General features: G+C 42.0%; 1 protein-coding gene and 1 long non-coding RNA gene across 9 annotated transcripts in view; one reads left to right on the top strand and one right to left on the bottom strand.

Moving 5' to 3' along the window:
• LOC133485627 (protocadherin-15-like) overlaps positions 1–15,868 on the top strand; it is a 215,984-nt gene that overhangs the window by 106,624 nt on the left and 93,492 nt on the right. For all 8 annotated transcript variants that reach the window (XM_061789632.1, XM_061789631.1, XM_061789630.1 and 5 more), the window contains 6 exons: positions 235–345; positions 3,712–3,882; positions 7,339–7,447; positions 7,617–7,729; positions 12,088–12,294; positions 14,416–14,550. In XM_061789632.1, coding sequence (XP_061645616.1) covers positions 235–345; positions 3,712–3,882; positions 7,339–7,447; positions 7,617–7,729; positions 12,088–12,294; positions 14,416–14,550 — 846 coding nt within the window. The remainder of the gene's footprint in view (positions 1–234; positions 346–3,711; positions 3,883–7,338; positions 7,448–7,616; positions 7,730–12,087; positions 12,295–14,415; positions 14,551–15,868) is intronic.
• LOC133485628 (uncharacterized) overlaps positions 14,819–15,868 on the bottom strand; it is a 33,307-nt gene continuing 32,257 nt past the window's right edge. Inside the window, exon 6 of the long non-coding RNA XR_009790740.1 lies at positions 14,819–15,575. This is a non-coding gene — a long non-coding RNA (uncharacterized LOC133485628). The remainder of the gene's footprint in view (positions 15,576–15,868) is intronic.

Here is a 15,868-nt window from a genome sequence, read left to right as displayed (position 1 = left end):
GATCCATCGTTCTCCTCCGTTATCGTCTCATTCCAGCTGATGAGTTCATTGCGGCTCGGTTTTGAAATTTTTCCACTGTACTATTTTGAATTGGAAAACCGACAGCCCCAAACTGAGCCGAGCCCAGTCGAGCCGGTGGAATAGTGTCTTGATTGACTTTCCTCGATCTCCTCAGCCGTCACTAACTCATGAGTCACGCCTACCTCATTTCCTGTCTTGTATCGCTCCTTACAGGAATCCAACAGCACAGTGAGCGTTGCAAATACCCTATCGGGACACATTGTTCTGGCTGAGAGGCTCAACTATGAGGAGAGAACACGCTACCTGGTTTTGATCCAAGCCAATGTAAGTGATCCAAGCTCTCGTTTCAAGTGTAACGGCCCTAAGTGCGCCGTCGCTACTGATTTGATGCAAATGTTCACTTGATCCTAAGGTTGGAATTCTTCTCTGACAAAAAGGTCAACTTAAAATAAAATTTTTCATGACATTATTAAAGGTCCTGTACTTTGGCTATTTAGACTTCCATAGGGTGACTGTCTAACATGGAGTTAGTATAAAGGTGTCTTTTTCATTTTTGTCATACTAGTGTCCAGAAAAGGCCCTTCTGACATCTACTTCTGTTTGACCCAGTTTTGTATCCGCTTTGTCCATATTTGACTAAGACCGCCCCCCTCCATGTAGAAGACCCACTTAGGAGAGCACACCTGTTTGTAATGTTGACAGCGCTAGCTTGGGAGCGGAAAGGTGAAGGCGGATGTTTTCGCTAGTGACGAAGATATGCTCAGGAAATTCGAATGGCCTGATTTCGGGCCTCTCGGCAAAAAAACGTCTGGGACTCAGGAATGCGTGGATGATTTTAATTCATATTTCACATGTTTACTGAGGCGCCATAGAGACAATATTACATCCCAAACACTTGAAAAATTTGGTTTGCCAAAATACGGGACCTTTAATGGTGAAAAATATCCACCTATGCTACAAGAATAATTTATGTTTGTGGTAGATCAGATAATCAAGTTTGGAACACCTTTAACATACGGTAGGTTTCAGAAAGGAGGAAATGAAGCCACACACACACACACACACACACATACATACATAGACAGACACACGCACACACTCAAAAGGTCAAAAACGGGGGAGGGAGGCAGTTGCTCGCTGGCCACAAGCTCATTGATTTTACTGATATTGACCTTCAAGTGATTGACATGCACCGTGTGCACCGAGTTGTCAATGTTTTTGGGATGTGGGAGGAAACCGGAGTCCCCAGAGAAAACCCAAAACCCAAGCAGGCACGGGGAGAACATGCAAACTCCACACAGGCGGGGCCGGGGATTGAACCCAGGTCCTCAGAACTGTGAGGCGGATATGCTAACCAGTCGGCCACTGTGCCACAGGTTTTGTACCAGGTTAATCTAATTTATTGAGATGCAAAATATATTTATTTGAAGTTTATTTTTTCATTATATTTAATATTTATTTTGTAGTCTATTTTATTATATATATATATATATATATATATATATATTATTTACTATTATTATACATATGTTTATAACATGTTTATTTTTTACTTTTTATTGTCAAGCAACAATAAGACAGACAAATACATTTGTTGTATTCATTATATTGTCTTGAATTTCTTTTCTATTTTATTAGCTTTAAAAGCCGTATAGACTTTTTTTTAAAAACAAACGTTGCAAATGTACTGAAATGATTTCTTTAATCCAGTTATTTCCGACATTATAGGCAATATTTGATTACATATTTTCCCATAGAAAAAAGCAAAGCCTTCTTTTCTTATCGCAACTAAGTGACAAAAGTAGTCGAGCTCGTCAGGCCATCTAACGACACCTCCAGTGATAACTTCAGTTATTCTGGAGGCTGCTTGCAACCAACTCTGCATGACAGAGTTGGTTGAAGTGCTACTTAAAGAGGTGTAATGTCCATCTCTGTGGAGAACATGTGAAAACAAGTCATCCTAATGATGCTATTAAAGCAGCCCAAATCATTGATGATGGCATTTGTACACACTCGCCCTCGGCTTCTGGATGGCAAAATAAATTACCATTCCATTCCAGTAAGTATTTGACAGCCGGGGGTCTGATTTCATTCCAACGTACCGATAAGTCACCCTAAGAAGTAAACAGATGAGATTAAACACATCAGGATCGAAGATTTAGGCTATAGCTGCTGATGGCCATTGTGCAGCGGAACTCGTTTCCTTCTTTCTGCCTGCATGATCACACGACTCAGCCTTTCAAAAAGCCCCACGAGCCCTGGGAGAGGTTCTCCCGAAAAAGAAATGGAAGGAAAGCTTGCTATTTACAAGAACTCTCTGGCTGTGTGTGTCAAAAGTTGAATTGCGCTTGGATTCTGTGAACTTTCTTTTCAAGTGCTCGCCTCACTTCTCTGGGTTTGCCATTCTAGGAAGCGCTGCCAATAGGTTTATGGTTAAGAATATTGTAATGGGAACATTTGAATTCAAATATGAAGGCTGAAGGAAAAAAAATATTCACGATTTTGGCCGACAAATAAAAATGTTCCTCAACTTAAGCAACAAAATTTGGTCATCAGGCGACAACATAAGTTTTGAGCCACTGTCCAATCAATGGCTTCTCAGAATCAGAATCAGAATCAGAATCATCTTTATTTGCCAAGTATGTCCCAAAAAAACACACAAGGAATTTGTCTCCGGTAGTTGGAGCCGCTCTAGTACGACAACAGACAGTCAATTGGCAGAGAACACTTTGGAGACATAATGACATTGACAAAAAAAAAAAAAAAAACAGGAAGTGTTCTCACTTCCTTCGTACCTAATGCAACAGCGCCCTTACTCTCTATTACTTACGGTACACACGCATGCTGCGCAACACTCGAATAAGGACACATAAAATGTTCCTTGAACAGGTAATACTTTCCTGTTGGCGTACTTCTTCTTTGTTGTGATATATAATGAAACCTCCATTTTTTTAAATACTGGAAATTGAATGAATGAAACACAGCTGACTATTTCACCAATTTCACCAGTTTCACCAAAACCAGTTGACGTTCTGAAGTCATGTGCTATAAGTGTCGAAAGAAATGAACTGCTGTCAATATGAAAACATCACAGCAATCTCAGCCTGCCTGCACTTGGATATTATTGAGCGTGCCTGGGAGGTGAGTTGCTTCCCAAGCGAAACACAGTCTTGTTTTATTGATGTATGGTTGCTTTAGCGAGGACATTGACATAACAGTATTTTCCATTTTCCATGTTGTTATCATCACACTAAAAGTTATTTCTATATTACACAGCGTTACTGTCAACTGTAAGCACTTTATATTGCTCAATGGTTTGTAAAAAGAACATACCCACGTATCAAAGTATCAATTTGTGAAAAAAATATGAAATTCAACCAAATTTAGACAAAGGAGGTTTTAGCCCGACGCCAGAGAAGAAGAACACTTTCAAGGAGCTTCTGTTGGCCACAACTCACGCCCAGACGCTCACACAAGCAGGCTCACCGGCCAAGTTGGGCCGGCCTGACTTCAGCTCTGATGTCACTCAGAAGGCCACGCCCCTTCAAATGTTGCACAGAAGCTGCACAGAAGTGTTCTGATATTTTACACCGATTTCTATTTCGAATATGTGCACCGCCAGCTCACAAATCAACGCCTCTGCTGGGAGTTGAAAGGTTGACACCCAAAAACAATTGCTCTGCTTTCCAGGACCGGGCGCCGTACCCTCCCAACAGACGCACCGCCACCACCACGCTGACGGTGGATGTCCTGGACGGCGACGACCTTGGACCCATGTTCTTGCCGTGTGTTTTGGTCAACAACACGCACGACTGCAACCCCCTCACCTACCGCGCCGCCATCCCCGAATTCACCGAACCGGTAAGAGCCAGCGGACCCTCGCCAAGCCACAAGGTTGTTTGAATGGATTACCCCCACCCATTTTTTCATTATTTCTTTTTTTAACCGTGCGCTTGCGTATTTGGATAATGTCACAGCATTTATTGCTCTCCTTTTCAACCTCATTTCTGTATGTGCTGTATTCATCAGCAGTTGAATCTAAATTCGACATGACTGGATTGACCTGCGTTGAATCGGATTGATCGGAGCAAGACTCGTGTCGACCGGATTGGGTTTACTGGACTGGATGGCCGAATTGCTGCCCTCAAAACATTCTCGCTGCTCCGTGCGTCAAGTTTGGATGTTTATCCTCTCTGTTTGACTCCAAAAGAAAACGCACGAGCGAGCCACAGTTGTTTATTTCGAACGTTTCCCTTCAGCTGAGCCTCGTGTGTGGTGTAGTGTATAATTCATCATAAAAGCTTTGCGCGCTGCCAAGCGGGGGCCATAGAAGCAGAGGCTAATTTTTCACTGGAAGAAAAGGTCGGCCTTCTCCCCCACTCTCATCGTGTCCGTGCTCGTTCCCGCCTCGGTGCCGCATGTGTCCGACTTCCTTTGCCGACAATTATGACTGATGTTGCAAGTCAAGCTGAATGCGATATTTCTTTCCTGCATAGCAAAGACGGGATCAAGTCACTCATGTGTAAGTCTCAAGTGGGTGTCAGGTCGTAGCCTTCAAGTCTCAAGCAAGTCCCAAGTCATTTTGTCTTGGGCAAGTCAAGTCCCAACTCATAAAGAGAAAAAGAAATCACATCAAGCAATGACATTATTATTGTGCAAGCGTAAAATACTTTGTGAACGCCTGCTAGAACATCTGAACTTTATTTGGGTTTAAGCAATGGTAGCAGGTGTGTGCTGACTCCAATTTAACATGAGTTAATATATATATATATATATATATATATATATATATGCAAAGACGGCAACAAGGTAATAATATATTGCTGTTTTTGTATGATTTACTAAGTAAATGGAATACCAGTGTGTCTTTCTCGTGACCAACCTAATACCTAAACATTAGCAGCATTGTGACTTTTAATGACCTTTTTTTCACTCTGTTTTTTTTTCCCTTTCTCTTTCCAGTGTCGCGGCCGCGTGTTGTTCCACCGGGAGCTTTGTCTCCTCATAATTGATGATTGCATTGTAATTAATCACAATGGCTAGAAAGCTGTTATTAAGTTGATGTGAAATAATGCCCGTGTATAATGGCAACGGGAGGGGGGTATTAAAGCTAATCATTATTGTGCCTAGCTGGGGGGATTGGATTTAACACACCTCCAGACATTGTAAAAGCGAGAGGGCTTCTTAGGGAGGGCGCTGAGGATTACCCCGAAGCTGTGAGATATAAATATACACCCTGGAGGAGAGATTTGTATTTTTTTTCCCCCAGCCAGACATTTTTTGAGAGGCCTGTGTCTGAATAAGTCACCCCCCACTGAAAGCACTGCTCTTAAAATATGACGTGCTAAACATGTTCGCCCTTAGCTATATGTTAAGATATAGCGTTGTAAAGCTGCATATAATTGCTGCCGAGGACATCAAATTGTGCCTGGCTGTGCCGTTGCAAATAGATTAACCTCGATATGCAACACTGTTATTGTGAAGCGTCGTGAAGCATGCTAATTGGAAAGGTGTTTTTTTTGTTTTTTTTTCGTGGTGGTTCATTAAGTGCTCTATAAATTGCACACCGGCTTCGTTTACGCGGACATCGATATTTGCCATTTGAAGTCAGGCACTGAATGTAAATAGCATTTTCTTCTTACCTTAACACAAATAAGTTGACATTTGGAGTCATCAATAATTAGGTCAACTCGAACATAAGCCGATCAAGATATGGATTTTTTTGTGGTCTTTTGGCTAGAATCTTAACATACACAGCATATTAATATGAAGAATATGCCATCGTGACGTCGATGAAAGTGACGGCGAGAGACGCATTTAGCATGCAAATATTTAAAATATTCATTAAATATAAAAATACACTTTTCTTTTCTTTTTCCATAATGTTAATTGTACGATGACATTGAAGTGTATTAACCAGTTGCATCTCAAATCATGTTTTCCCATTGAAATGAATGAAAATGACAATTTGTTCCCGCCTTCTCCCCCCCCTAAAAAACAACAAACAGTTTTTTGCAAAATGCATTTTAATAAAGAAAAACAGCACTCCATTATATTGTACTTTATAAAAACAAACAGTAATCACATAATTAAACAGAATTAGAATCAGAAGTATTTAGTGCCAGTAGCACAGTCGCCTGGGAACATCTATCCAATTTTATGGATTTTAGTAACATCAATTCTGGGCATGAGCGTAATCCTTTCCCAGTACAGACGGAGGCAGGATAACATTATTATGAGAAGAATATCAGCGGGCGGAGCTTCAGGCTCATTCAGTTTAAACGAGGAGACTTTCTTTGTAGACTTTCTTTTCAAAGGAGCTGAAATCTGATACAGACACCTAAACAAACAAACAAAAAAACAACAACAACAACACACGAGTGGAATAAATAATCGTGTGGAATTATCATACAGAACAATAGACACGGTCTTGTTTTTTCAGGGGCCAGATTTTGTACGACTAAAGTTAGATTCTTTGCATAATGATGCACACAGTTATTTTAGGAGATGTCTCAGTACCACAATGTTTTACGTCGGGAGCGGGGGGAACCTGTCTGCTACCAGGGGCCATTTCAGTACAAGGGCCGTGTATGATGCATGAACGGATAACTACATTCCCTGGTTTCATTAGAATTGAGTATTTCAACAGATAGCTTCATTATGCTGATCACATTTTGCCATCGCGAGACCAAGACGACACTTACCAATTGATCCGCAGTACCTTGTAACAGGACGCGCTCGGAAAGAAGTCACTAATGAGCTTAAAGCGTCACAGAGTGTCATCAGCGGCTTTCAACAGAGCTACAGAAAGACTGGCAGAGTCAGAAAATGCTCGCGAGGAAACCAAGGTGGAACCTTTCGGCCAACACTGCTCATCACGAAAAGAACACCATACTTCTAGTAAAGCATGGTGGTGGCAACATCATGCTTTAGGGCTGTTTTTCTTCAGCTGGAACTGGGACCTGGCCTGGGTCAATTATAAACCGTTCCAAATAGCGGTCAGTGTGAGCACAACATCTCTTGTAGGTGTCTGGTAGTAGGCAAACAGGATTATGTCAGGAAAAGCCTACCAGAGCAAGTGAACCTTTTTTCAGGTTCATCAGAGGCCCTTTGAACAGTGGCAGTTGTGTGTAGACTCTTAGTTACCATTTCTCTCAAAAACCTGGAATTTGAAAAGGGGTGCACACATTTTTGAGCATTTTGGGGGTTTCATGTCATTCCCTCTGAGCCTTTGCCCACGATCCACAGGATTTCCACCTTTGCTCTACATAGTTATGTTTGACTTGCACAATATGACATTCTGTCTTCTCACTGCAGAGCAAATTGAACCCGCTCAATGTGACCCCTCCAATCCGGGCAGTGGACATGGACAGAAACATACAACCGCCGTCAGACAGGCCCGGCGTGCTTTACTTCATCCTGGTTGGTAAGTCCATCACGTGCCCACGCCATTGATTTGTACTCATTTCATCTTCACCTCACCTCTGCCGCGATGCCATGCTTTGACTTTTGAATGATCACTCTCGCTACTCTTCGCCGTGCCGTAAAGTGTGTGTGTGTGTGTGTGTGTTTTTTAATTTCATTCTTTATTGCAGGCCATCCGGCCACATATCCTCAGTACTTCTCCCTGAACAAAACCACGGCAGAGCTGCGCATCCTGCAGCCCATCAGCAGGGACTTGTATCAAAGGTTCACGCTTGTTATTAAGGTAAAGGATGAATTTCAATGTGCTCATTAATGTTTCATCAGCCAAAGCCACGCAACTTTTAGTTTCCACGGCTGGTGGGAAGAATGACCATATAGCCTTTGTTTTTCAAAGTATCAAAAAGGCAGCCTGTATTGCGCTGGAATGTCTACATACCCCATCATTGTGTTGTTCGGTTTGTATCCCAGTGTGAGGGTTAGTGTTGATTCTGGTCCTGGTCGAGTTTCTATACCAGTGTTGGGTTTGTGCATATCCTGGTGCTCATCCACGTTAAAAGCCAGTCTTTGTATTTATTCTGGTTCTGGTCCAATTTCTATCGCAGTGGTAGCGTTTGTCTATATTTTGGTACGAGTCACTGTTGAACAGCAATGTAAGGCTTGTGTATTTTCTGGTATTAGGATTTATTGTGGTCCTGGTGAATCTTGAACCCCAATGTTGGGGCTGGCGGATACTTTGGCCTTCGTCCAGGTTAAGCGCCAGTGTTAGGGTTGGTGTTAATTCTTGTACGGGTCCAGTTTGAACTTCAGTGTTTGATTAGTCTATACCCTGGTGCTGGTCCAGTTTATAGTGAAGTGCTTAGAGTTAGACTTTATTATGGTTTATAACTTGGTGTTAGGGTCTGGGCTCTCCAAATAAATGCAGGCTGAACATGTCCATCTCATTATATTCTTGGAAGTTTGTACGATTTCAGGATTTAGTTTACTTTGAGTTGGCTAGTCCGTCTGTTCCACATAGATAACCTCCATCGCCGAAGGCTGTCATACCTTATCTAGAGCCGCTTTGGAGATCGAGCCGATGTAGATGTGACGATTCGTGCGAGAAAAAGTTAGCTTCTCTCGCATGAATCCTAATTTGAACCTCCTCCCCGAAAGATCATCAACCTGTAGATGCCTCTGAGTGCTGTGTTTAACTCGCTGCTTTAATGTAAAGGATGGGATGAGATGAAGAAGAGCTCAAAGGGGACACCGGAACACTGGATATGTAAGTAGAGGATGGAGTTTTAATTGACAGAGATGGCGACGGGAGGGAGTGCAATTGAGAATGGGCACTGGGAAACCGGAGGGACAATTAGCCATTGTTGTCTTGAGAGCGCTCTGCATCGAAGCACGACTTACGCCACTGTACCTCTGTAACATGAACAAATGGAGCTGTACACGGAGAGAAGTTGTCTCTTCATACACCGGGAGAAGAAAACAAAAAGATCTACTGTGACACTATAAGGGACGATGGGATAGGGAGAGGCTCAAGCGAGCGATGAGCAGCGAATCTCCCCGTTGGTAGCAGTGGAGAGGAGGTCATTTAGCGCCGCTTCCCAGAAACGAGGACCGCGGCTAAAGAGAAGACTCACAAGAGAGCGCTGCAACCCTGCACCACCTGTCTGTCTTTTACCAGGCTTGAATGCGCTAGAATGTTGAGACGGCGGGTGTACTTTATCAGTCAATGACAGCTATTTCCCCCTGGGTTTATTTTGGTATTTTTTTTTATACCCCCCCTTGAGAGAGCATTGGATCTTTGGGTGAGGAGTGTGTGGGTGTAGGCAGAAGGTCCTGCGTGACATTGCGATGGCAATGAAAACAGGTCGGAATGTCCTCTTGTTATTCCGACTTCGAGTATGGAATCATCACACACACACACACGCGTCTCAACGATGAACACCAATGACGATGGCCTCCGCACCTGGCAGTTGAGCACCGGAGACAAATTCCTTGTGTGTTTTGGACATACTTGGCAAATAAAGATGATTCTGATTCTGATTCTGATTCTGATTCTGATTCTGATTCTGACTTGTCTCTCTGCTCGGCAAAATCGAGCCCATGTGCAGAATTAGTTTCAGGTCACGGCTTTAACTGATGTTGCCTCACTCCCCGCCACCCACCATCCCTCCTCTGTATTTTCCAAGCCGTAATGTTTCCCTGGTGTGGGTCTGATGGCGGGTGCTTATAGGATAGAGCAGAACCACAGCGCATCGATTCGGTCGGGCTGCTCTCAAGTCACATTTTGGGGACAATTATCGGATAGGATGACACGCACGTTGATTAGTGGTAATGCGTCATAAAAATCGATCGCACTGGACATAGAAGGGGAATGAATGATGCTTCATTTAAAATTTTGTAGACACTGTAACGCTCATAAACCCCCTGTACAGTTGAGTTGATTCCAGAAATGGAGGGCAATTTTGCTACCAACCTTATTGAAAAACGGACCATTTCTTTCATATATTTTTTGTGATGTTTTCAAGAAAAAGAGGTCATCTTATAGCTACAGTACAGTGATACCTTTAGCAGTCGTTCGGCCGCTATTTTGCTTTGACTTGAGAGCAAAAATGGAAGATGCGAGCACAAGATGGTGGCAGCAAACTCCAGCAGCAGTTAGGCAGATAGTGAACATTTAGTTTAATGTTCAAAAAAGAGGCTACAAGCTGTTAATGCAACTTACCTATTGTCAAACTTGAATGACACACAACTTTGTCTTAGGATAGTCTGTTAGCTTCATGCTAACACACATTGCAATACACCTTAGACAGGCTAACAAATAGCATCGATGTTGCGTTTATATGTGAACAGTAACGGTGCAGCACACACACGTAGACAGACAATATAACAGTACTCACAGGCATATATTATTTATCCTTTGCAAAAAATGAGTAATATTACTGCAGCTTACTGAGTCAGTTGTGAAAGTCTTTGTGTATCTGTATTACTCTGGTGGCCAAGGCACGCACGCCAGAAGGAGCACAATGTGGGCTTGGACTTGATTCATGGCATTTCCATTCACTTCAACAAGGAAAGACGATTTGGGATACCAGTTTTTTATGTTGCGATCGTGGTCATAAAACAAACTAAACTTGTCAGTCAACGATGTTTAACTATCAACTGTACACTTTTTATGAGATGTTTCATTGGTCATTTTTTTGGGGGGCGCAGCCCTGTTACAGACACTGAAGGGTCTAAAAAATAGATATTTCAAAATTATTTCTGAATAAACCCTTTACAAATTAAAAAATGTAATTGTAATACTAGTTTCATACTCCTCTAATTACAGTTATGGGTTTTGCAAGTAACCGCCCACAAGTCAGCCGCGATAGTCTCCAGCTCACCCGCAACCCAAATGAGGACAAGACTAATGCTATCGAACATGGATTAATAGATAGCTGAGTGTGCCTCATGTTGCTGAAATAGATCAACCAAAATACAAAGTCACAAAGTGAATTCAATCCGCAACCTTTTCAGACACGTCAAAGACAATCTGCCGCCGTTCCATTGATCGTGGACAATGTGCACGCGCTGACTGATGCACTTGTTTACATTTCTGATTACAGCGGCGCTCGCATAAACGATGGCGTCTGTGCTAATTATTAAGGCCCCGTTTCTCAATGAACCGCTGATTAAATGTGCTCAACTTTTTTGGTGTAATTTGAGCAAAGATCGAGCACCGTTCCCTCGCATGCGTTCACCAGCCTTATTCAAACTATCAGTGCCTCTGCATACATTTACAACAGTGCTCGTTTTCTGATATTACAGTGAACCCTTGTTTATCATGGTGGATACGTTGCACACCCCCCCCCCCCCCCCCCCGCCAAAAAAGAGACAATATAAACTGTCTTTATGCACATTTAAACATATTGAAACAGACATACATCACATTGTGAATGGATTTGCAAACCCCAATTCTTTTTCAATATAAAATACTGTACAGTATTGCTGTGTCCTGTGAGTACCCGTCGATGGCACTGATGCCAAAAATATGGCATTCCATAGCTGGTTGTCCTGTTGAGAGGAAATGGAAATCGGCAAAATCCGTTCATTATTTTAGAAAGGGCTATAGCCTCTGTAGCTAAAGCTCCTCCCTTCACTTTAATATAGTTCCTTGGCACCAAGATGACGCCAAAGCACTACTTCACCGTTAGCGTGACGGCTTTCTGTAAATGAAGTGCCTCACCTCACTTCAACGTAGTTCCCTTCCACAGAGATGCCACTAGATCGCCCAAAGCACTACTTTTCTTTTAGGGCTATGGTCTGTGTAGCTTAAGCTCCTCCCCTCACTTCAACATGCTTCTTTTGCATCAAGATGCCAATAGATGGCGCCAAAATGGTACAGTTATATTAGATAGGGAATATTTCAGTTTTTCAGCATATAACAGAGGATAGGTTAATAAAAAAACATTCAAACGTAATAGTCTAATGGCTTCCGGAAATCATCTATCCCGGTCCTGCATTGGATGCTCTGTAGCCTCCTGCCCGAGGGGCAATGGGAATAGATGATTTGAGATTTGAGTGTTTTGAGTTACAAACTTGGTCACGGAACAAATGAAACTCTTATCTTAAGGCACCAATGTATTTCACTTTGTGTTGTTTTCTCAGGCCGAACAGGACAACGGTCATCCTCTGCCGGCCTACGCTGACCTCGTCGTAGAAATCCTTGACGAGAACAACCAGGCGCCGTATTTCCAGTTTGTCACGTACCAGGGCTACGTGAGCGAGTCGTCACCGGTGGGCACCACCATCTCGGCCGGGGTCAATCTCACCACACCGCTGAGGATCGTTGCACTGGATAACGACGTAGAGGAGGTACAGGGGGACAACCTGCACCTTCGACCAATCTTAGCCATTGTCCTGTTGAAGAATAATGATCCACATTTATCCTCCATTTATGAGTCATTTCCCATTTTTTTGTCGTCATTGTAGCTGGCTCCCGGTGATACACCTGTAGGTAAAAGGGATGCTTATTGACCCTGTGACGCACACACAGACATACAGAATGGATCATGTCATGGGGATGTCCTGAGTTTTTCTCATTATTGAACATATTGTGATGATTCCTTGAACTCAGAATTGCTGTCCTGTATAAATCAGCAACAGAACCCTAACGGCTTCTCCATGCAGCCCAGTTTACCGCCTAATGATGCAGTATTAAATCCGCATTTTAGTTCAATTTGGTTGCATGTGCTGCAGAACGTATACCCCACTGACTCTGATCTGTGTCAAATATGTGCAAATTTATTGCAGATTGTAAATAGGTTGCGATTCATTTGCTGGCTAATGAAGCGAAATGTTGTGGTTGGATCTGCTGTGTGACTCAGGACATCCCTCCATCCTGCGCACGTGAAAGCACTTACGACTATGTTGACGTACCTTTAACACGATACGACTCACAAGCAGACAATAAAATGTTATGTAGCCTACCAAGCTACTGCTAGCATGAACGGTTGGACGTAAACATGCCGCCGTTCTGTCGAATCATGCTCCAAAGTTTCGGCGTGAGTGAAGCAATTGAATTAAAAATAAAGTAATTTAATTCCAGCAAGTTAGCACCCATTATTTCTGTCATGTAATGTTGGTTTGACCTGATTGATTGAAATACAGAATCTGACTAGAGCAGTGATTTCCAACCTTTATGGAGCCAAGGAACATATTTTACAATTGTCAAAACCAACAAACAAAAATGTCACAAAAAGTGGATACATTAATGACTGTATTTACTTCCTGCCATCTAATAGAAGACCGTTTATCATTTGTTCTGTCAGTCACTATGCCTCACTGGCATAAATAGAGGAACAAAGATACATTATTCATTGTAAATATAATTTTTGGAGCAATTAAGTACACAAGTATATACAGTAAATGAACAGGTCATTTAAACAGACACATTCCTCCATCTTGTCATCGGATCGGTGATCGGTTATCGTTTTTTTAAACTCGCTGATCGGTGATTGGCCCCAAAAATCATGATTGTGTGAAGCCTAATTACTACTAGCACTATTGTTTTCACTTCAACTGTGCTACTGCAATAACGAGTATCAATGTTACTATTACTAGTATTTAAAAAAAAACCAAAAAAATATTCCAAGAGGTATAAAATTTGCATTTTGTTTATTATTGTGGTAGTTAAAAATTGCACTACATTATACTAACAAGATTTTCTCATATTAAGATACATAAGAGGACAAAGGTGTCAGATAAAAAAAAAAAACGCCCAAAAAAACCTGAGCATTATTATCCAGCTCTCATTAGATTGTGACGAGTGAGTGTAGACAGTGGTAAAGAAAAATATCAATATGTTATTACGTTCTACAAAAACAGAATTCTGATGAAGCGTGTGTTTTATTGGAGTGTTTTGCTGTGCTGCTATATAATTTTCTTGCTTTTCAAATCCTGTTGTGTGTGTGGCATGCATTTCATACCATAATGCTGGGTTGGTGATTTGCAACTATACAATTATATGGATCTTCCTCAAGCAAACATCTTTAGTTCACCTTTCAAAAGAGCTTTTTTTTTTTTTTTTTTTTATTTGTACGCATTTCAGGAGAAAATGTGATAGTAGACATGCGTAAGGTAATCAATAATCCCCTCCGTTGTGATGTTTACCAAAGCAGATGGGAAGATGCTAATCGAACACGCAAACAACCACAGCAGACACGCGCAGACAAATAAGATGTTCTATTATTCAGCAACAGCACACATCTGATTTTTCTTTGTGTAAAACAGTGACTCGAGATGGCTGTTTGAGTAGAAATCAGAAATTAAACCTTTATTGATATTGTCGCGTTAAAAACATTGATCCATTGTTCCTCTCAATCCTCGATATGAGGATCAAACATCTGCTTTCCTCCGCCTCGGAAGGAAGGCGAAATGTTCACATCGTCATGGTAACGTGCTTCTTGTTGAATTTTATATCTCCACCGCTGCAAGACTCAAGACCCCATGTTGAAGATAACACTGGACGACTACACGGCCGTCTTCAGCCTTACCTCCGCCGGCATAATCCGCTACCTGAGGCTGATAAAACCCGTGGACCGGGAGAAGCAGATGACCTACACGTTCACGGTACGCTCCGGTCCTACTTGCTGTGATCAATTACCATCGACTTTTGACCTGCGTCTCCTCTTGTTTGTTTGTCCGAGTCGCAGGTTACAGAGCGGAGGCAAAGTCAGGGCAGGTGTATCTCGCACAATGCGACTTTTTTTAGGCATTCGATGGCACTGGGTGTGTTCTCGTGACTGTATAAGGTGTGCCACAAAATATGTCATTCAAATCTCTCCAAGTTTCCCCCTTCAAAGTAATCCTCCTCGAGTCTGACGCACAACCGGAAGGATTGTTCAAATGCAAAAGTCTACATCTGATTTTTTTGTGGATCGAGCCAAATTATTCTTATTTTATTTCTGGTTCCAGGTTTAAGCTAATCATTTTATTTTATGGTGTTCTAAATTAAATATGACGTCTTAGGTCTTTCACCGAGGTCTTTGAGATCATTTCTGTCACAAACTGTGTTATTGTTTGGATTATATTTTTTATTTATAGTTTTGTTGCATGTTATGTCTTGTTTTCATTGTCTTGTGTCTACCAATCAGCTCCCTTCAGTCACTCGTCTCTTGTCCAGGTGTGCCTCGTTGTCTCGTTAGTTTGTTTGTATTTACTTCCCCGGTTTCTCTCAGTCTGTCTGTTTATTGTTGTTGCTGTTGCTTTCATCTGTCACCTCAAGTTTAAGGTCAAGTGGTGTGTGTTTCTTTTCCCAGTGTTTCTTTGTATCTTTATTTTTGACTTGTTTTTGTTAATTTTCCATGTGCCTTGTATGCTTTTTAAAAAATATATATATATTTTTTTTTTATAGTGCATCCTGCCTCCAAATCGCAAAACCAGACAGCTCCAAGAAAAGACTTTTCTTCAAAAAATAGTCCGTCTGTTTTAGTCGGCTTTTGAACTCTTCTATTCTTCGGGGCTCCTTCGCAGCTTTGTAGTCACGGCCATCCTGATGTCGTCCAACGTTGCAGGGGAAAATATATCCTGGAACTTTTCTGACACACCCCATACAAATGTCGACACAGCGGCCTCCTGACCGAGCACGTATTGGCCTGCAACAAATGCACGTCATTCATCTGGATTTAATATGTTAATATCTCTGTTGGGACAAGACGTCACAAACAAACAAACATGCCACAAAGGATGACGTTCAGATCTGGTAAATCAGTCTTTCCAAAAAGTTTGAAAGGATACCTCCCCCCCATGGTTTCCAGGTGTCTTACTAATCATGTCTGTGACATGCTTTTGTCAAAATACGTCAAGGATCAAAGATTACAGTCTCCTTACACCCCGCATTATTGCCTCGCTGAAATCACCCCGTTTTGAGGGGGCGTTTCTGGCTCAT

This window comes from Phyllopteryx taeniolatus, chromosome 11, assembly GCF_024500385.1.
Source record: "Phyllopteryx taeniolatus isolate TA_2022b chromosome 11, UOR_Ptae_1.2, whole genome shotgun sequence".
Classification (NCBI taxonomy): domain Eukaryota; kingdom Metazoa; phylum Chordata; class Actinopteri; order Syngnathiformes; family Syngnathidae; genus Phyllopteryx; species Phyllopteryx taeniolatus.
This window is presented reverse-complemented; position numbering and strand designations above follow the sequence as displayed.